At 50.4% G+C, this 22,582-nt stretch overlaps 1 protein-coding gene and 1 non-coding gene across 9 annotated transcripts in view; both read right to left on the minus strand.

Moving 5' to 3' along the window:
• FHOD3 (formin homology 2 domain containing 3) overlaps positions 1-17,873 on the minus strand; it is a 521,499-nt gene extending 503,626 nt beyond the window's left edge. For 6 of the 8 annotated variants that reach the window (XM_061400421.1, XM_061400420.1, XM_061400418.1 and 3 more), the window contains exon 1: positions 17,598-17,872. In XM_061400421.1, the coding sequence (XP_061256405.1) occupies positions 17,598-17,762 (165 nt within the window). In that variant the 5' untranslated portion in view covers positions 17,763-17,872. Of the gene's footprint in view, positions 1-17,597 lie in introns of all 8 variants that reach the window. The other 2 variants (XM_061400414.1, XM_061400417.1) reach the window with 1 other exon arrangement.
• Positions 414-520, minus strand: LOC133237897 (U6 spliceosomal RNA). Its single transcript, XR_009733406.1, has one exon. It is a non-coding gene; the product is annotated as a U6 spliceosomal RNA (small nuclear RNA).
• Positions 17,874-22,582: the final 4,709 nt, after the last annotated feature.

The following is a 22,582-nucleotide window of genomic DNA, read 5'->3' on the forward strand; positions in this document are numbered from 1 at the left end:
AGCACAGGGAACTCTGCTCAGTATTACGAAACACAGTAAAAGAGGGAAGGATTTGAAAAAGAATAGATACTTGTATATGCATAACTGAAACATGTTGTAGTACTCCTGAAACTAACACAATATTTTGTTTTCTCACTAAGCTTTTTAAAATGGATCTCAAATTCTGTGACAGACCTTCGGTCAAGTTGTTTCCATTTAAAAGTACTGATTTTAAAAACAAGTGACTTAAAACTGCCACACACAAAACAAATGTTCCACAAAACATACTCCTTTCCTTCTGAAGGCTTTACGATGCAGTTATCATTAACCAGGCTTTTACTCTTAAACTTAAATGGCCAATTGAGTCAAAGAGTTCTGAGACCATTCTTCCACCACCAACTAAGACTGGGGTGGCAGGTATTGGGGATAATATTAAAAATATGGAACGCTTCACGAATTCGTGAGTTATCCTTGCACAGGGGCCAGGCTAATCTTCTCTGTATCGTTCCAATTTCAGTATACATGCTGCCGAAATCAGCATCACAACACTGCTAATCAACTACGTGCTGCACTTCGTCGTTCAGTCCTGTCCAACTCTGCGACCAAAGGACAGTAGCCCGCCAGGCTCCCCTGTCCATGGCATTCTCCAGGCAAGAATACTGGAGTGGGTTGCCATTTCCTTCTCCAGGGGATCTTCCCGACCCAGAGATTGAACCTGGGTCTCTTATGTCTCCCTCATTGGAAGGTATGTTCTTTCTCACCAGTGCCACCTCGGAAGTGGAAACTGATCAGAAACTATTAAAATGCTAATGACACCTAAGGTCCTTCGACAATGATGGATCATTATGACCAAAATACTCTGTGGAATGTGCACAGACAGCTCCGCAAGGCCTCAGAGCAGAGCCTCTCCCCGTCAGATGGATCTTTAGCCCCCATGACCCAGGCAGTAGAATGAGAGCAATCCCATTGCAGCCCGGAACTTCACTGCTACCCACAACTTCAACGTGGTGAAGCCCAATCCCCTCCCCGCTCGAGAAGGCAGAAGAGAGCAGGGTCCTGGGTGTGAAGGGGGACAAAACCTCTCCTCGCCCCGCACCGATCCCCCTGCTTTGGCAAACTCCAATCACCAAACACTGCCCAGAATGATGAATTTAAACTGTTCAGACTTTGCAGAGTGGCATGCATTGACTTAATGGCCTGTTCTGCTTCAAGCACCGGGCAGGAACTCTGGTGAAATGAAACCAACGGCTATCCAAGGAAGGGTAGGGGGAGAAGAGAGCCTCATAGACCCCAGAGCCCCAGACACAAAGAACCTCCCTCCCTTCCCGCTCCTCAGCCTGGGATTAGCTCTTACTCCTGGTCTCAACAGCCGCCATTGGCTGGCCTGGCAGGTCACAGCCTCGGAGGCAGCTCACCAGGGAGGGGACAGGGACACACACCCAACCAGGACACCAAGATCCTGCTTCCCAAAGTCAGGCTGATGACAGATGAGATGGAGGCTTTGCCTGGCTGAGCACCAATCCAGTTCCCTGGGACAGTGCAGGAGGGTGGGAGGGGTGTCTCTCTGCAGGTAGGCATGGAGCAGGAACTCATGGGGTGCACGTGTGAGCACCCACAAAGCACTGGGGCCCCAAAAACACTGGGCTTTTATCTCTGGGCCCTCCAACCCAAAGACTGTGCATGAATTCTAATGCTACAAGCAAAGTTCAGAATCTTGGGATGTGCCCAAGGCCCCCAGATCCACCTTAACTCCCACATCCCCTCTGCAGAAGCCCCCCACTTTCATCCGTAAGGGAACCTGGTGAAAGTTTCTACACAGAGAGTGAACAAGGGAACAAAGAGACTCGGAATTAGGAAGATGCATTAGAGCAGAAAGACTTGGGTCACCAGAGGCCGAATCTGGAATACAGAGCTCTTAAGTGACCAAGGAAATGGACAGAAACCAGGAAAAGTCCCAAGGTTGGAGAAGAAAGAGGGGAGCTGATTTCTCAGGGGGGCAGCTATGATGCTGATGATGTCCTCAACATCTCGGCACAACCAAAGGGGTCTAATGAAACTCGCCTAAATCAAGGCCAAATCACAACTTCTTGCATAAGCAAAGTCCCCAACTTATACCCGGGAGGCAATGGGTATAAGTTCACCATGACTTGGCTATCTGGAGCTCTGAATGCACTTTTCATAGCAGTAAAGTGGTACTTACGGTTAGGACATGAGGCCAGCCTGTTGCCATCATGGCCTTTGTGTTCTTGACAGCATGGCCCATGCTTTATTCTTCGACTTCCAAATACACTGCAGAGAACCTGACAAAGAGCAAGAACTCACATCTGTGTGAGGTGAGTAAAAGACTGCTGCACAGGTCAGATTTCACACTGAACTTCCTTTTCCTAAAGGATGCACGTGGCGACAACTTCGGTTCCTAAAGGTACCTGAAGAGCTGCATAGAACTCTTCCCTTTAGGTCCTTGACCTAATTTACGTACTCTAGTGCCCTCGGGAAGGTAGGTATTCCCAGGCAATGCCACAGAATGGAAAGGGAGCTGAAAGGCGGGCTCTGTGTATTTCAGGCAGGCTCCCAGGCTCATCCAGCCAAGAACAAATGGGGTGAGCAGAAAGCTCAGATGAAGGACATCTTGAGATCTTAGCAACCTTCTGGACATGGAGCTTTCCCTTGGTAAAAAGGTCAAAGTCATTCAAAAATTGGATCTTTCATATTATTGCCTCTGAACTTAAATATGCCACCTCTCCCATGGTTCCCGGCCACCTCCCTCACTTCAGGCCTGGTCTCTGACTTTCAGGGGAAGAGAAGTACACCCTCAGTTGCCTACCCCGCCCCCACTTCTGCTTACTTCATCTCTACACTCCGTGATCAAAGTGCAGTTTTCATATGCTAGCATTCTCCAAGGCTGCTCTTCATTTATTTATGGTATTTTGCCAACTGCGGAATTTCGGGTGATTTGTGCTCCATGGGGTCATCGCCCCTTTGTAGAGTTACAGGATGAGAGTATGGCGTGAGTGCAGGGTGACGTCAGCCCTCAGGGGGACCAGGCTGAGGAGGGGGACACCCCGATGCAGCCACGGCAGGGCCTTGAAGCCTTAAAAATAAAGAATAACTGTAAGTGACTTTTAAATGAATGGTCCTTTCTGTGGGCAGTGTTTTCAAAAGTAATTATACTCTGAAGTCCAAAGACTCGAATAACAAATTCTTCTGACCAAGGGTAATTTGCCCAAGAAGTAAAAACCTCCTGACAGTCCTGCTAAGGAAAGAGCCAGGTAAACCTCTGCCAAAAAGTCATCCCAATTCTAGGGATTTATCCTAGCAAAATGAAAATTTATGTTCCCATAAAATCTCTACCCAAATCAGTAGAGCAGAAAAGGTGGTATGACACAAAGAAGCAAAGAGATCAGCCTCCAGATCAAATGCGTAGAGCAGCTTTATTTGTAACCACCAAAAACTGGAAACAACACAGACACCCTTGAACAAGTGAAAGGATAAACAAACCGGTGCATGCGTGCTCAGTCGCTCCAATCGTGTCCAACTCTCTGCAACCCCATGGACTGTAGCCCACCAGGCTCCTCTGTCCGTGGGATTCTCCAGGCAAGAATACTACAGTGGATTGCCACGCCCTCCACCAAGGGATCTTCCCAACCCAGGGACGGAACCTGCATCTCCTGCATCTCCTGCACTGCAGGCGGATTCTTTATCACTGAGCCAAAACTGGTTCATCCATACAATGGAATCTCACTCGTCATGAAAAAGGAGTGAGCCACCAATGCACCTTAGATGGATCACAGGGGTACTGTGCAGAGTGAGATAAGCCAGTCTCTAAAGGTTACATACAAACAATTTTATTTCTATGGATGGCTTTCTGGGAAAGAGCAAAGCTATAAGGAGAGAACGGATCCCTGTCTACCAGAATGGGGGTAAGGGGGTGTCTGACTACAACGGGGAAGGCCTAGGAAATCCTCCACGTTGCTGGAATTGCTCTGTATCCTGTGGTAGTTACAGAATCTACACTTGTTCTGGTGCATAACCTCCAAAAACGTACTGAATCACAATACTGTACACTTGAAATGTAAAATACTGTAAGTCAATTATACTTCAATTAAAAAGCCAATAGGTATATTAAAATTCACAGGATTGAACATCAAAAATAAAAATGAATTTCACTGTGTATAGATTTATTTTTCAAAAGTTCACAAATTCTTGGACACTTCTCCCAGAAAACAATGGTATCTAGTTCCCCGGCCCTTGAATGTGGGCCAGGCTCGGCAACTTGACTCTAAGGAGTACAGTGCAAGGAGAGTGATGGTTAGGAAAAGTGATACATCACCACCTGATCCTGGGCCTCGCTCTTTAGAGCCCTGAATGGCCACATAAGAAGTCTAGCTATCTGGAAGCCGCCATGCTAAAGGTATCTTGTAGAGAGACCAAAGAGACATAGAGAGATGCTCAAGAAACTCCCAGTTATTTGCATCCTCCTGGTCCGGACACCAAACTTTCAACTGAAGAGCCTCTGAATGGTCCTGGGCCCCACCATCACCTCGCTGCAGCCTCATGAGAGACTCTGAGCCAAAAGTGCTCAGAGTTGTCCCGAAATTCCTGGTCCAAGGAAATCATGAGCAATAATAAAAATGTTGTAAGTAACTTAAGAGTGCTTCTGTGCTTCGGAGTGATGTGTTCACAGCCAAGGACAACTGCCACATGACAGATATTTCCTCATATACCATCAAGTCTAGTCTTCATCCATTTCATCCTCTACTGAGCACTTTCTATAGCCATGAACTATCCATGGAATGGAGAGAAGTGCCAGAATCACCAGACTGTGACGGCTAAGAGATGAGAGTCAGGGTTGGGGGGCAGTTCTGGGTTTGGGCAGCTGGTCAGACAGTCATGTTCCTCACTGAGGCAGGATGGGTCTGGGGGAAGATATCACAATCCTGCATGGACACAGGGTGCATTCAACATCTCCAGGACACCCAAGAGGAGCTGTCCGGGGCAGCTGGGGAGCTGGACTCAAGACCAGAGAGATAGCGCGGGGCCCCACATGCCAACGAGGGGGCTGTCAGAAAGCCCTCGGAAGCTACCCAGGAAAGGAGGTAAGCTGCAAGAAGGCCTGGTCCTGGGACAGAGCTGAGGGCAGGAGGGAGCAGAAAGCTTGACGAACACGTGCAAGGTGGATCGCTCACCATCACACTTGGGACAGCGAGCGTTCCTCAGAGGAGATGCTCGGGAATGGCAAGTGCCGCTTAGAGATTAAGTGAGATAAAGGCTGGAAGGTGTCTGGGCATGAGTGACAAGGTGGCACAAGTGGTAAAAGAATCACCTGCCAGCGTAGGAGCTGCAAGCGACGTGGGTTCAATCTCTGGGTTGGGAAGATCCTCTGGAGAAGGAAATGACAACCCAGGCCAGGAGAATTCCACGGACAGAAGAGCCAGGCAGGCTACAGTCCTTGGGGTCGCAGAGAGTCAGACACGACTGAGCATACACACACCATGGCAAGGGCACTGTGATTGGGCTGGTGGGGAGGGAGCCAGACAGAGGGGCTCAGACAAGCTCAAAAGACACTTGGGCTGGAGGAGAGGTGAAGGCAGAAGACAGGAAGGGGGGTGGAATGCTGGATGAAGGAGGTGTTAGTCCCTCGCAAGGCTTAAGAAGGGATCCCAGAGCGAAGCAGGGGTTGAAGATCCAGCAGAAAGGGGCCTGGCCCGGCCAGGAGAGGGGACACAGCTGCCCTGTCGGGAAGGAGGGGGCACATGGAGAGGGGCAGACAGGCCAGTGGGGGCAGGAGCTGCGGATGAAGGTTCTGCTTTGTCTCTGCAGCGGCAGGGGAGGTGGGGGAGATGACGGAGTGGGGACAGGGTGGGGGTGTCCACAAAAAGAGAAGCACAGCCTGCCCAGGCCCACAGAGCAGTAGGGCTGGAGACCACGAAAGCCAAGTGGCAGTCCCCAGGGACACGCAACAGCAGGATCCATTTTTGGTTTTGTTCACAACAGCCCCACAAGGGAGATGCTACGTTCCAAAGCGTGAGGAGAGGGAGCGGGCTGGAACTGGGGCCCAGCCACTTCACCGACTCTTGTTTCACTCACTCTAGTGCCTGCGCTGGCTCCAACAGAGCCTGACACTGAGCAGACACCCACAAAAGCGAGGAAGGTGGGAGAAAGGGTCATACCTGAAGCCTCGCTGGCGAGCCCCTCAGCCCACCAGGAATCGGCGGAGACGTGGCCGTGGGCTTTGAGAGACCCTGCCCCAGGCCCAGGCCATGTGCCCCTCGTGGCAGGTCCCGAGCTCCTCATCCTCCCAGGCATTCCTCACAAGGTGGCTTTGCAGTCACTGCCTGACCATCCTACTCTGTCTTCCTTTCCCTGTTTCCCCCTTCCCTAGATTTTTCTCTATAATCATTTCCTTCCCAAATTTCTGGCTTTTTCTCCTGTTCCCTTTCTTTCTCTTCATGTTTCCCTACATGGAATGGAAGTAACTTCTCAGTCTTGTGCTCACAGCTGGTAGCACCCCAGCCTGTGGCCCACAGCTAGCAGGCCCTTCTCACTCACCCAGAGCCATCCGCACCTGATCCCCACACGCCTCCCATCTGCTTCTCACCCGCATGGACGGCCTTCCCGTTTCCTTTCACCTACTCACACCCCACTGCTCTCTCCAGGAGGCTTTCTGGACTGCGCGGTCCACATGGAGTTTTCCCACTTCTGACGTTGCTACAGGCCAGGCTGCCTACATCACACTTAGACGTGAGTCACGTGCTGCCTTCAGAGGCCGTTTCACTTTTCTGACTTATTTCTCCAACCAAGCACCACAATAAAGGAGATGATTATCATGTGCTGGGATCAGTGGCATCGATAGAAATAAAGCTTCCCACTCAGCCCCGCCTGCTCCCCAGCTCTCAAAAAAAATAAAATTATAATAATCACCAAGTCGTTACCTGTGAGGTCTATGAACTCAGCAGAAATATCCCCCCAGTTGTGTTCACTCCGTAGTGAGCCTGAAGTCAGAAGACATGTATGTGAGCTCTAGCCATCTTTATGTTTCAGTCCTGAAAGCAATGTGAATTTAGTTTTCTCAACTTGGAGACGGGGCCTACATAGCCCATCGCCCCCTCCTGCAGGGCTGTGTGAGGACCAGCCAGGCGAGCCTGCGTCCCAGCGCCTTGTGAACTGCACAGACACGCCGTGGTTCTGCTCCTGGCATATTCAGGGATGAATCACCGTCCACAAAAATGCACCCAATTCTGGGAACAAAAAACCACTCATATCCATGACTATTGTTCTGGACAGGGTGCCCAGCTGCTCTCTTTTCCCTGCCCCCAGACACCCGGCCCTGCTAAATCTGAATGGGAGACCCCAAGAGGACTAGACGGGCCTCCTCACCCCCAGGCACAGGGCACTCAGACACCAGCCACTGAGAAACTCCCTGGTCGTGCAGAAGCCAGAGGGGCTGGTGATTTATGGAAGCTGCGATCTGAAGCCAGACAGGCTCTCCTGTGGCTGCAGCTACCATCTGATCCTGAAAAGGGGTAATAGATCCCTCTTAGGTGAGTGCCATCGCCTGAAATAAAATCTCTCCATAGCCACCGCAGTTGGCAAAGACCTGAATCTCCCCTGGGGGCAAGAAGGGTGGCTGGACTCTGCAGGCACCCCTCCAGTCTCCCAGATCCATCCTCTGCTCAGAATCCCCACCACTCACTGAGGCCACCTCTGTCCCCCACCCCCCGCCCCAGACACACACACCAGCTCACAACTCTCCTCGCCCTCCCCGCGCCCAGCCTGGGCAGCAGCAGTCAACCAGGAAGGCTCGGGAACAAATGGGAAAATGGGCATGAGTCAGTGCTCCCCCGCCTGGCCCTACAGGCCTCAAGCCTGGCCCCACGGAGCAGACCTCGGGACCCCCACCCAGGAGGGCCCCGGAGCACGCACCCACCCCTGCCAATGCAACAAGAAACGATGCTGACCGACAGTGTGCCTTCTCTGGCCAACCCCAGGCTTCCTGCCTCAGGGGATGGCCTGGGCTTGGTGTGGAAGAGGCCAGAAAATAAGGTTTTGAGGCTCTGAAGAGCTGGTTATACCTCACTCAGCCACAGTTTGTGAGGGAAATTATGACATGCAAATCACGTTTGGAGGTTAGGAACCTGAAAAAGATGTGAGGATATTGGCTCTTGAAGGCCCTCCTGTTGCAGAGTCATCATGTATATAAATACAGCTGCACTTTTTCACTTAACTTTCTTTGGTTCTTTTATTGGGGCTTATTGTGTATCAGGCACTCTTCGAGGAACTCTGAGCTGAGTGGGGAGTTGAAATGCACTTTCTGCTACTAAAGGTTTATAGCTGGTGGGGAGATGGTAAGAAGGGATGAAGAACCAGAGCGTCACAGGTGGGAGGAGGCGAGGGGCCTGCATGGGACGGGGAGGGGGCCATGAAAGGCAGTGGAGATGACCCACAGGCACGGTCTCCCTCCAAGCTGGAGGGTGGAGGGGCAGACTGGGGAGAGCCACGGGCTTGAACCACCAGGGCAGCCTCTCTGTGAAACTGCAAGCATTTCAGCACAGTGAGGGATGGGGAGTGATGGGGAGGGAAGGACGGTCAGGACCGACTGGGAGTGGCAGACAGGAGGCCAGGTCCCAGAGAGGCCTGGGTGTCCTGTGACAAGCTATGACTTTACCCTGATAATAATGGGAAACCACCAGCAAGAAGGCGGCGGCGGCAGAGAAAGCAGGTTGGGGGTAGATCAGAGCACTTACATACAGAGTCCAGATGGGAGCCCGGATGACTCGGGAATGGAAAGCAAGGGATGGGATAGGCGCAGAGGAGCTGAGGCTGATGAGCAGTTCTCATGGTGTTTCCAAACAGGGAGATGCAGAAGGGGTGTAGCGAGCAGGTCTGGGAGAAGGAAGCTACTCGTTCCATCTTAAACATTTCTTACCTACATTTCCATATGTACAATTTTATAATGCGTGTTGGCTGTCAGGAAGTGAATGTGTCTCCGCAATATGTTGAGGCCCTACTCCTCAATGCGATGCTATCATGGCCTTTGGGCAGTAATTAGGTTTAAATAAGGTCATGAGGGTAGGACCCCCTGATGGGATTAGTGCCCTTACCAGAAAAGCAAGGCTTCCTGGTGGCACTAGTAGTAAAGAACCCACTTGCCAGTGTAGGAGACATAAGAGACACAGGTTCAATCCCTGGGTGAGGAAGATCCCCTGGAAGGGGGCATGACAACCCACTCCAGTATTCTTGCCTGAGGAATCCTATAGACAAAGGAGCCTGGCAGGCTACAGTCCACAGGGTCTCAAAGAGTCAGACACAACTAAAGCGACTTAACACACACACACAGGACAAATAAACACTGAAGAAAACAGAGACTTTTCCCTCACAGAGCAATGCTGACATGGGCCATGGTACATGCATTAAAGATGACACACTACACAAATACAATGGTATATTTTAATTCTGGTAGAACATGTTAAGAATAGTTCCCTTTGGGTGTTAAGAAAAGTGATTTCTATTTCTTCAGTGTGCTTTTCTGTAGTCTCAAAATACATACACATGCTCATTCTGTGATGGGAACAGACGCTTTGTTTGTTTCATAAGGACAGACTCTTTGCTCCCTGGCCTTCCCCTCCTTGAATCTAGCTTTGTTAGCTGTAACCTCTCCCCAGCGATGTCTCCCTGATTCCACACAAACAGCAAAATGGAATTGCAAGTGTGAAAATGCCTTAGGGTACCGGACATACACATATCAAGATACACACATTGATTTGAGTAATAAAAACAATCCAGACGACTCAGCTTCAACACAAAAAGAAAGCAGCTTTTTACTTCTGTCATCACTGGGAAAAGTATCCACACTTTCCATAACTCCTTCCAGCACTCTCTGCAGGTCACAGGTCACTCTACTTACCAAACCCTGAGGTCATGGTTCTTCTGCCTTATCCATCCTATTTCCATCCTCTTGGACTCACTCAGGCAATTAATGGTCCAGATCCACTTTCATCCCCATCTGTGGGGATATGAGGATCCACCTTTCCCGGTGAAAATCAGGGACAAATAAAGAATAAATTCTAACAAATAAAGGTCAAAAATGGAGAAACTTACATTACCATATGTAAAATAGATAAGCAATGGGAATTTGCTGTGTCTCAGGGAACTCAAACAGGGACTCTGTATCAACCTAGGGGCTTCCCAGGTAGCTCAGGGTAAATAATCTGCCTGCAATGCAGGAGATTCTGGTTCGATCCCTGGGTCAGGAAGATCCAGGAGAGAAGGAAATGGCAATCCATTCCAATACTCTTGCCTGGGAAATTCCATGGACAGAAGAGCCTGGTCCATGGGGTCACAAGAGTAGGACATGATTTAGTGATTAAACCACCACCAGAGGAGTGGGATGGGGAGGGAGGTGGGAGGGAGGTTCAAGAGGGAGAGGACATATGTATACCTATGGCTGATTCATGTTGAGGTTTGACAGAAAACAACACAATTCTGTAAAGCAATTATCCTTCAATTAAAAACTAAATAAATTTTTTAAAAATGGAGAAAGGCCACCCTTAAAGGGAGGGTGCCAACTGCTCTCTATCATCCATGGAGAAGCAGCTAGAACATGTCTGACCAGGGGCTTCACAGAAGGGACTTCTGCATGGACATGGCTGGGGTGAGAAGACCCCTCTTTTTTCCCTTTGACTCTATCATTCAACAGCTATTTACACGAACAATGTTCCAGGCACTGTTCTGAGTTCTAGGGCTAGACCAGTAAACCAAGCAGACCATGAAACAAACCAAGCAACCAAACCTCAGGGAGCAGCAGGCCAGCCCCTCAAGGGCCTGGGTGACCCTGAATGGCAGGGGGCACTGAGGGAGGTTTGGAGCAGAGAAGGGCCGTACTCTGACCCTGTTTCCTCCTTAGCTGGTCACACAGGCCTGATTCCTACACTGTTCCCTCCATTAAAACCCAATGAATGGACCCCATCTCTAAGTTTTCATTTTTTCCTATTAATGGCCAGGTTCCCAGGCAAGGAGGGAACCTCCACCTCATTCCATTAAGATTTGCTATAAACTTGTGAGTAAGACAGTGGGGGTGGGGGGGTGTTAGCCCAAGAATACACTACTTAGGGGATCGGGGAGCCCAGAAACATCCGTTGAAGCTGTGGACAAGATGGAAGTCAGGGAGGCAGTGGAGACTGTACCTCTCAGGCGGCGGTCAGCCAGCTGCTTCCCCGCGGGTCCGGCACTCACACCCCTCCAGCGCCTGCAGCCTGCGTGATGACGTCAGAGGGCGGAAGTCCCCTCACAGTGGTCAGGAGGGTTGAAAGCCAGGTGTCCAGGGTGTGGCACACTTAATAGTAAATATGAGCAACTTCACTTTCCTTTCCTTTCTCTTTCATTTAATTAAACTACAGATAGAGCAGTAGGGGATCAAGGATGGGAACACTGGACTTAAATATCAGTAGAGGCACTACAAAAAAATTTGCTGATCAGCCACCTCAGTCATAGCAAACACACTTAGGGCACACATTGACACTTAATGAAAGGACTGTGAACCCAAAGGGAACCTTAGAACCCATAATCTAGCTTTTTATCTCTTTTATTAAAAACAAAGTTAAATGTATGAAAAAGTACAGAAAACAGTCTAATGACTCACCCATATATCTATCAACCAGCTCTAACTCATAGTCCATCTTATTTCCTCTATATATTCACCCACCTACTTCTTGCCCCTCAACCAAGATTATTTTGAAGCAAATTATATGATTTCATCTATAAATATTTCAGTATGTATCTCTGAAACACACAAACTTTTAAACACAGCACAATATTATTATACACTTTAATAATTTTAATGTTAAATACTGTTATTCATTTTATTTTTATTAACTTAACTTTACTAATTTTTAATATCCAGAAGTCACTGTTCAGGTTTCCCCAATGGTCTCAAATATTTGTTTGTAATGTGTTTGTTTGAATCAGCATCCAGTTAGAGCCACACGTTGCAACCGGTGGATATATCTCTTAAATCTCTTTTAATCTAAGGTTTCCTTCCATCTCCAACTTCTCCTTTACCATTTATTTGTTAGAGAAACTATAATTTCCCCCAATCTGGATTTTGTTGATTACATCCCTGTGGTGAGGTTTAACATTCATTGTAACAATTTCCCCATTCTTTCTTACTTAGTTCAGAACAAGGCACAGTAACATAACCCAATAAAATAGCTAAAACAAAAACAAACAAAAAGCAGTCTGATTGCCTCCGTAAAGGACCAGATGCTGACAAACTCAAGACTGGAAATGCCCCACAGACGTGGAACCAGCTACTCAGATTAGAAAACCGGGTTTAGAGCCGGGACACTCCTGAGCTGGCCAGAGGTACAGTACGGAGGTTGCAGGAGAGGTGACTGTCCTCCATCTGAGGACAGGAAGGTTCCAGGGACACTTCAGAGAAAAATAAACCATGGAGGGGGATGCAGGCTGGAGTTGGGGGGTGGGGGGGGGGGTTGCTCCTGAGTTGGTTTCAGCACGTTAATCAGTTTTAAATCTGCCACCGTTAAAGACGAACATTTCAGAGTCCAGAGGAGGAGGGCAAAGGCAGTACTGTGTTTTCCAGAGGGAAGCAGGTTGGACTCCGAGGGCAAGAGGCACAGACTCCCAAGAGCTTCTGCACTGGAAGGACTTAGCAGAGCTCACCGACTTAACTCACAGCCTGTGACAGGCAGCCCCCTCCGCCCTCCCCTCGCCCAGCACAGAGCGCATGTGCTCTGCCAGTTTTCTAATAATGGGACACAGTTGGCTACAGGCTCTGGAGTAAAAAAAGACTTGACCTTAAATCCCAGCTCCTCCACTTAAAAGTAGTGTGACCTTAGACAACCTGCCTAAGCTCCCTGTGCCTCAGTTTCCTCATCTGTTAACTGCAGACACCACTGTCGGTCTGCACTAACTCTTGTGAGGTCAATGGGGTTGTAACGCCAAGGCTCACTGAACAGTGCCTAGAACAAGCGCATTATACAGTAGCCCTTCACCCCCAAAGGTTTCTGCCAGACCACCCCCACCCAGACCCTGGCAGGGAGCCATACCTGCGCCCGCTGGACATCCAACTGGGTTCCTGATGCAGTCTGTGGCCACGCATGGCACAAAGCCAACTGACCCATAAAGGGTTCAATCCCACGAGCCTGATCCCAATAGCCCAGCTCCAACCAACTGAGCTAATTACGGTAGACTGGGAGTCAACTCGGGTTGGAGACGCCCATAGCTGTTCATCCAACATTCTCAAACAGTTTTGTCCTAAGATGCTGTGTGACACAACACACTGGCCAACTTTACTAATGACCTCATCTTTAAAAAATCTTAATGTAATGTAACAAACAGATGTGTCCCTTAAGAGGATTAAGGTGGAAATTCATTAGAGCAGTAATACCAGTGGATTTGTGTTCTAAAACTGACGCCCATCAATCATCTCAGTGCACGCTTCGTCTTAGTGCTGCTCAGCCTCAGGGAGAACCCTGGAGAACTGGGCAGCCAGGTCTTTACCTTCAAGGCAGGTATGCGTGAACAGGGGGCGCATGGAAAACCCTCTTAGCCCTGCACTGAGTCTAACTTAAATGACCTCTAGTCCCCGCTGCCCAGACTGCAGTGTGCACAGGAATCTTCAATGCATCTTGGGAAAACACACATTCTGACTCCGCAGGCCTGGGGAGGCCTGAGAGTGCATTTCTAAGAGCCCAGGTGACACCCAGCCCACACGCGGAGGACCAAGGTTCCAATCCTCACAGCAATCAGCTGTCTTGCAGGTGGTGTAGCCGAGGCAGCAAGGGAACCACAAAGAGAAAGGCAGTGAGAAAGGAATGAACAGGGCACCGTCCAGGCTAATCCAATGAGAGGATGGAACTCTGAAACGTGGGCAGGCTGCCTGGAAGGAGGAAACTCAAGACACAGAAGTAGAGTCATTAAGGGCTCGGACCTGGTGCCAAATGCCAGTCCTGGAACTTCCCACTCACATGGCCCGCTGACTTTTTTTTTTGCTTCGGGCTCTTCGGCTTTGAGATGCAACTGTCCCAGTGCCTGACCCATGGGGTGGTCTCGGGCTTGGCAGAAGAATGCATGTCTGGGACAGTGCTTGGCGCAGGCAAGTGGCCAGAACCTGAGAGCTATTATTCTCTACTCTCTAGTCCGAAGCAGCCAGGGAAACATTTCCTGAATTAAATTATTAGGTCATAATTGCCATTTTGACACACATGCTAGTTAGCACTTTTTTGTAATATTCTACAATTTCAGTTTGCCTCTCAAAAAGAAATAAGAATCCTTAGAGTCTTTGCCTTTAGCACCAATTAATCCAAAGACATTCATGCTTTGAAAGGTCCATGATTCTGTTAATTCTACTGCACAGTTTTTTGTAAATTAGAAGTCCTATAATTCTTTTTAAGGCACTAAACCAGAAATAAACACCTGTTCATGCAGCATTTGAAAACAAAAGGCCTCACATAGTCCAGATAAAACATATAACCACCAGAATAAACATCTCCCCAGTGAGAATACGGTACCTATTCTCTGTACTGACCTTTTTGTTATCAGACCAATCATTTATTTAATCATCCTCAAGGAACTACTATAAAAATCTGGGGGGAGGGGAGGCTTCAGTCTACCAGCTTAGGGAAAAAAAAGAAAACATTATAAGAACACTGTGTTGTTTCTGTCCAAGTCAATGGTTTAAATGAACAACTAATTTCGAATGGAGTCAGCAAACAAAAGATAAATTTATACATACTTCCCAAGGTTAGGAAAAGATACATAGGCTCAAGCTTGGGCTGAGAAGGACATGAGGGGTAAACCAATTCAGAGGTTCCCAGCACAGAGACTCCTTAGGGGAACTTTACAAATTAAGACCCTCTGCAGGGTCTTTGAGGGGTGTGTTACACAGGTGTGTCCACTTAGTGAAAATTCATCCAGCTGCTCACGTGGGGCCTGCACACTTTTCTGTGTATGCCATCTACTTCGAGCAAAAGTCTGCATTCCCAGGTAAGATGGCTGAGGATGCTAAGAGTTTCTGAAGTTTCACAGTCACGCTTCTCCCCCTTCACCACCCAGAATATCCCCTGCTCCAGAAACTCATCTTCCTGCCAGGCCAGGCTCAAGGAGACCCATGGCAGGGGCATGCCCACTCCCTCACCGTTAGCTAATTCATAGCCAGGTTGGTAACAATTTGTTTCCCCCTCTGGCTGTGAACTCTATCAGATCAGCAATTCTGTCTCAGTGCTCTTACTCATGCTAGTAACATTCACTTGCCCCAGGCCAAAAAGTACCTGGCCTAGAAAACTGAGTCGGGAACTCCCCGAGTTAATGGAACAGAAGCCAGAGTAGATGCGGAGTTGGCCAAACGACTGGTCCAGGGAGCAGAACAGCAGTGGGGTCTCAAGTCACACAGACCACGTTTCAATATCAGCTCCCACTCTTAGAGAAACTAGGTTACTCAACTGTTCTTGGCCTCAGTTTCCTCATCCATCAAACAGGTCCAGTAAAAGTCAGCACTTGACAGATATGTGTAACATGAAATGAGATGCCACACTGACATCCCTAGTAGAGCACACACCTACATACCAAGCACTCAAAACTCATTAGCTCTGTCTATCACAGATGGATCATTCAATCTGGGAGATCTCCTGCTGGAAATTAACCAGCATTTTACAATAGTAATGCACACCTGGGCACAGAAATGCCCTGAATTCTGCTTTGTAGAACCCTGGCTAATACAACCAGCCACTGAGTCGGCTCTAGATGTGAACAACCATGCCACACATCTGATGGTACGACAGGGGTCTTCAGGCAACAGACTCTGAGACTGAGGCTGGCCGGGCCCCCCAAGACAAGGGATCAAGGGTGTCTGTGGGACGTCTTCAGGTTCTGTTTATTCCACAAGGGTCATCGCTGAAAGTCCTGTGAGCCAGTGCATCTGCTGAGCTGTGGCTTCCTGGGGGCATGGGGGCGGGGGACAGTGTAACGCTGGGGCATTGGGATCTCCTACCAGACCAGGAACGCTGGATCAGGCTACAGGGCTCATCCATGGAAACATAAAAATGTATGTCAGTTTCCAGCTTGAAAGGTCAACCCTGGGTTTGAAATCCAAGGAAACCACTTCAAGGTCACAGGGCCACAATTATGAGTCTTCTGCGGTTTCAACAAAGGATCACTATAATCAGAGACCATAATGAATGAAACAACCATGCTGAAGAAGCCCTACAAAGATTTTTAACTGAATTCACTGATCAAGGAACCAAGTAACTGACAAAGTGATCCTGATAAGCTGAATCCACAAGACATCTTTCTGTCTCCCCATCTCCCAACCCAACCTTTCATGACCACAGGGATTCCCGGGACTATCCATCCTGCACCAACACAGAGAAAAGGAGATAGAACTGCCCTACTCCTCATTCCTGAAGATGGGTTACTCATTAAGTAATGGGGGCTGGGGAGGGGACTGGGGAGCCGTGATATACTACCAACGGACACCACTGCCAAAGTTCACTGGTTTCCACATCAACCTCCCTCCCTTCTTCCAAGGCAGGTGAACAACATACAGAAACCTAAGGAATTTTTAAAACTTAATTTTGTTCTTCTTGTCATCAAGTGTTAACGCTTCCAAATATTTATCAGTTGTTGATCCTCAAAGAATAAATCATCTACAAGCTTTGATATGAACCCTAAGCCGGGGAGGTGGGGGGTGTGGGGGGGGGGGTGAAGTACCAGGAAAGTTATTCAAGATGCAGTCACTCTATGAAGTGGGAGGAAGGGTTTTCCTGGGTAAACTAAATGGTTGGCTTTCAGTGCCCAGCTCTCTCTGCAACACACACACTTTGCAAGATGCCTGTCCCGCAAAGGGTTAAAAAAGAAAAAGAAAAAAAAAAAAAAAATCAAGCCATTCTTCCCAGGGGTCACTCACTTCGGGCTTTGTGCACGAGGGCCGCCCCTCGGCGCCCCCGCCCCTCCTCCCACGGCCACTGCTCCCCAAAGACCACCTGCTTCTAAGAAAAAAGGGGCTGCTCTGAGCACGATTGCTGAGCGCTGGCGGCGTCCTCCGCGGCGCCCCCAGGGATGGAAGGAGAGGCGTCCCCGGGAAGCGTGCTTTATCTCGAGGGTCGCGCTGCCGCCTGCAGCGGCCCCAGAGGTCGAAGAGGTTTTGTCCCGGGCGTCGCTCGGGGCCCTCCTCGAAAGGACCAGAGTCCCCGGGGCCCGGGTTCTTTCCGCGCGCAGCTCGGCGCCCGCCCGCCAGGGTGCGGGGACCGACCGCCGGCGTCCGAACCCACCCCGCCCACCCGGCCGAGCTAACGGCGAGGCGCGGGGAACCCTCTGCATCCCGCCTCCGGTCGGCGCCGCACCTGTTCGGCCTTGCCCGCCCCCGCTCTGGGCCGGAACGCGGGGCGGTCCTCCTCGCCGGCCCGGGCGATCCCGAGCCAGCCGGCGCGTGCCCGGACCCCTCTGCCTAACGGGGAGAGGGGAGGTCTGCCCTTGGGCGCTGGTCCCCCGGCCGCACCCAGCTCAGCTCGCCCGCGGCGCCCCTACCCCGGCGCGTCCCGCAGCAGGGACTGCGCCCAAGGGGCCCAGCCCGCCCCCCCACCCCTCCTCCCGCCCGGCCGTACCTTGTGCGGCGCCCGCAGCAGTCGGTGGACCCCGGCCAGCTGGGTGCCGAGCGCGAGGTCCTCGCGGAACGTGAACAGCGGCGGCCGGCTGGGCTCGGGGAAGTTGGTGCTGTTGAAAGGGTCCGTATCGTCCAAGAACTGCACCCGGCAGGCCAGCGTGGCCATGATGCATCCCTGCCCCAGGGGGGCGCGGGCCCCGGGATCGACGGGGGTCACCGCAAGCAGGGGAGGCCGCGGCCGCCGCTCGCTGGCTCGCGGGCTCGCAGGCTCCGGCGCGCCTGGCTGCTGCCCGGGCTCCGGCCGCGGGGGGCGGGACGGGGGCGGGGCCGGCGGGCCCCCTCCTCCCGGGGCTCGCCGGCTCCTCCCCTTCTGCGTCCCCCGCGCGCCAGCAGGGACCCACGCGACTCGCCGCCAGGAACGCGAAAGGGAGAGCGGCTCGCGCAGTATCCGCAGCCCTGGGCCGAGTGCGCTGGCGGAAAGACCCCCGAACCCTCCCCACACACAAAGCTCCGCGGGCAGACCCCGCAGCACGTGCGCCCCGGCCGAGCTGCACCCCTCGGAGCTAGGGGAACCGAGGTGTAGGGCGGGTGGGGGCATAGCCGTCCTCGGGCATCTTATCCATCTGAAAGCAGGCTTAACTCTTTCCAGATGAAGGCGGCGGCGGCCGGACTCCTGCTGCCTGGATTCGGAAAGCCCCAGCTGGGCACCAGGAGGCGAGGAAGCCCCCCGCCCCACCCCACCCCACCCCGACAAGCAAGAAAGTAAGCAGGGTAGTGGCAGCCACCTGGAGCCCTGGGCAGGGTTCCGGGGAGGTTTCCCTCGGAGAGAAGGAAGCTAAGAAGGAGGAGGGTGAACCGGGGATCGCTGGCAGCGGTTCTTAAGAAACAAGCCCAGGAGGGCGCCAGGCGGGAGGCTTCGGGGGCTGCGTGTGCTGGTTGATCCTCCGCATCCCCACGGCCTCTTGGCCAGTGAGGTCTCCTAAAGCCCTAAATGGATCTAGTGGGGCAACAGGGGCGCTTCCGGGGGGTCACCGAATTGCAGGAAGGCCGCGGCGAGCGAGGGACCCACCGGGCACGGAGGGACTTGGAGGGAAGGTTTGCAGGCTGCCCGCCTCGGCCTGCTCGGCGCCTCGAGGCTTCTCGCTGCTCGAGGGTGACCCCCTTCGTTTCCAATAAGAACTCCCGGTTCTCTCCATTCCCAGGCTATGGCCAAGGTCGCGGGTACCCTCGTGCCTCATGCAGGTCTCGTGGACTAAACTCAGTGGCTCTCAACATCCGCGTCTAAACAAGCCGACTTTGTGACATGTGGCTCCCCTTCTGGCTTCAAGGGGAAGTAACCCCGCGTCCCACGCTTAGCCTCTTCACGCGCACCTGTGACCTTCCGTTTCCGTGGACCCTCCCCGACGCACGTCCAGGCTTAACGCCTGTTCTTAAAATAACCATGATCCGTGACACCTGCTCATTCCTGCAGAGCTAGTTCTCTCTGCACGAGTCCTTTAGACAGGCCAGTACATCAACTTCACCATCAGCTCTTGGGCAGAGGCTAAAATCCCATCCCCTCTGAACCCCTGCCTCCTACCCTGCCATTTTCATCACCATTTTCGTTTCTCCTCGGTGAGGGAGGCCTCCATTCTTTCTAGCCGCCCCATTTCTAACCTCTGTCCCTACATGAATCCCAGCCCGTCAGTGACCTCCATGCTGTATCACTTTCTTGGCCTCAGCTAGCAGGTCCCTAGAATGTTCCCACCCCATCCACTGCTGGCAGCAGCCACTCTAATGACCCACCCCGCTCCTCCCAGGTTTCTCAGCACTGCTCACGGTGGCCCTCCATTCATCTCAGGCTGCCACAAGCTTCTGCCCCTTCACCTACAGATTATTCAATAAAGAAGGTCATGGCTCCAGGGTGAAGTCCTCCCCTTCCCACTCCCCTCCTCTCCATTGGAATGTCCATCTTCCGTCTCCTCCATCTCAAGAGATGACCAAAGCCCTGGTTTTCTTCTTGCTCAAGGCTCTACTTCATCTGGATCCTGAGTCCCTTCCTGGCTCCTCTGGGATCAGCCTGTGTCACTGATCTGGCCTTCTTCTTCCTTCCTTCCTGGGCTCCTTCCCCTTGAGAATCAGGACCAGCCTCCTGGCACACAGCCTGGGCTAATCGTACAGATCCCAGCTCTTAGAAGAGCCCCGCGCTGGTTTCACGCTCTGCTATTGTGGTCCTTAAATTCATAACAATTTAACAAGAGGACTGGAATTTTCATTCTGCATTGGGATCCACAAGTTATACAGCTGGTCCTGATGAGCATAAATATTCAAGTGTTTTGTCTTAAAAACTACATCTTTATGAAGGCTGCCTCTCCGTGGCTTATCTCTTCTTCACTTCCTGATCAGCTTCTGAAAGCAAGAGCTACATTCATTTCTCAGCATCGTCACCACCTCTTTGCTCCACACCCCAAAACATCTGATGGACAGCCCTCCCTGCTATTCTGAGACCATTAGTGCCATCCTTGTTGCCTCGTTAGGGGGACACCTCAGCCTTGCCATCCACTTTCTCAGCAGCGTCTGTCACCATGGACCACACTTTTTTCAAACTCTTTTCTCTCAGCTTCATTAGTTCTACCCATTCTAAGTTCACCGTCTCCCTCTTCATCAGCTCTTCTCATTTCCTCTGGGCTCTGTTCTCCTCGTAAAAATAGAGCATCACAACTACAGTTTCTGTTAATATATATCTGTGTTCCCACTAAACTGAAAACCAGCGTAGGGCAGGGAGCATGTGATATTCAACCCTATACACCCCCCGCCCCCAGTGCCTGGCAGAGTGCCTAGCACAGAAAAGGCACACCATAGATTCTGGTGCGTGAGTGAAACATCAGAGACATCTTTGGGTCCTGTATCCTCCTGTTGGTCACTATGACCTATCACTGAATCAGCCTTTGAACTCTTTCTCAACTCTCCCTCTGTCTGGCCCTCACTTCCTATGCTAGTCCTCCAATGTGTCTCCCACCCCCAGTCCTGCATCCTACATTGGAGCTTCCACGGGTGTCTCAGAGCCAGTGATCTTTCAAAGATGTACATTAGATGTGTCATATCTCAGGGGAAAATCCTTACATGCCAAACCCACAAGACTGTCTAAGATCTGCTCCAATTTACCACTCCAGACTTACTCCTTCACATCCTGGCAATGTTGAATTATTACCCTTTCCCAAACATGCTGAAAGCTGAGCATATAAAGAAAGCTGAGTGCCGAAGAGTTGATGCTTTTGAACTGTGGTGTTGAAGAAGATTCTTGAGAGTCCCTTGGACTGCAAAGATATCCAGTCAGTCATCCTAAAGGAGATCAGTCCTGAATATTCATTGGAAGGGCTAATGCTGAAGCTGAAACTCCAATACTTTAGCCACCTGATGGGAAGAACTGACTCATTTGAAATGACCCTGATGCTGGAAAGATTGAAGGCAGGAGAATGGGATGGCAGAGGATGAGATGGTTGGATGACATCACCAATTTGATGGACATGAGTTTGAATAAGCTCTGGGAGTTGGTGATGGACAGGAAAGCCTGGCTTGCTGCAGTCCATGGAGTTGCAGAGTCAAACACAACTGAGTGACTGAACTGACTGAAACATGCTGAGATTTTTCATGTGAGCTTCTCAACCTGGAATGCTCTTACCTATCTAGTTAGCCAGCTGAACCCACTTATCCTCCAACACACATTTCTAAGATCAGCTCTTCTAGAGAGACATCTCCAACTTCACCCCCAAACAAGGATGGTATCTCTTTCCTTTGTGGTCTCAGATTACTTTCTACTGTGGCTATGGCAGCTCTTTTCATGTTGCATTGAAAATACTTGCTTACTGGTATGCCTGCTCTTCTAAACCACAAGACTTTAAAGGATTGGAATTTGTCTTACTCAATTTTAGTTTTAAAACTTTAAATAGGGACTGGCACCTAAAATGAAACCTTCAAAAAATTTAATCATAGAGGCCATCCTCAATTCTTTTGAGGATTTCTGCCCTGACAACTCACTTGAAACTGCTCTTAGCAATAATATTTTCCTCTGATTAACAGCCAACTTTTTTTCTCAACGTATTTTTTGAAATCATTCTGTTTTAACTTTTTGTAGTTTAAAAGGTCAAGAGTTATAACAAAAAATACCAGTTCCCTGTTTCATGATCACCGCTTACCTCCCTTCTCACTTCCCAGAAGCACTCACTTTTAAATAATAAGGACACTGCTCTATTTTGATCAACTAATTTTAGAGAATATACTGACTTTATACCATGCTACATTACAGACTTCCTTCCTCCATCATCCCAATATAGTTTTATCACGATTTTAGTCAAATTCTTATTTTTTTAGTCTTTTTATTTATTACTGATTTCTATTTTGGGCTTCCCTGGTAGCTCATTGGTAAAGAATCGGCCTGCAATGCGGGTTCCCCGGGTCAGGAAGATCCCCTGGAGAAGGAAATGGCAACCCACTCCAGTATTCTTGCCAGGAAAATCCCCTGGACAGAGGAGTCTGACAGGCTACAGTCCATGTGGTCACAAAAGAGTCAAACGTGACTTAGTGAGTAAACAGCAATAACAAGTTTTATTTATTTGTTTTTGGCTGCACTGGCTCTTTGTTGTTTGTGTGGGCTTTCCCTAGTTGCAGCGAGCAGGCGCTGCTCTTTGCTGCGGTGAGCAGGCTTCTTACTGCAGTGGCTTCTCACCTTTGGAGCACAGGCTCTCGGCCCACCGCTTCAGTCGTTGCAGCACACAGGCTCAGTAATTGTGGCGGGAGGGCTTAGTTGCTCCACAGCACGTGGAATCTTCCCAGACCAGGGATCAAACCCGTGTCCCCTGCACTGGCCAGGGGATACTTATTCATTCCACCACCAGGGGAGTCCTCACGATTTTTTAAGTAATGGTTGTGTTATTATTGTTCACTTTTATGCCAAGTAGTTCACATGATTACATGGCCTTTCTTGAACACCTTTTTGGGTTTTTTTCT

Source organism: Bos javanicus, chromosome 24 (genome assembly GCF_032452875.1).
Source record: "Bos javanicus breed banteng chromosome 24, ARS-OSU_banteng_1.0, whole genome shotgun sequence".
NCBI classification, from domain to species: Eukaryota; Metazoa; Chordata; class Mammalia; order Artiodactyla; family Bovidae; genus Bos; species Bos javanicus.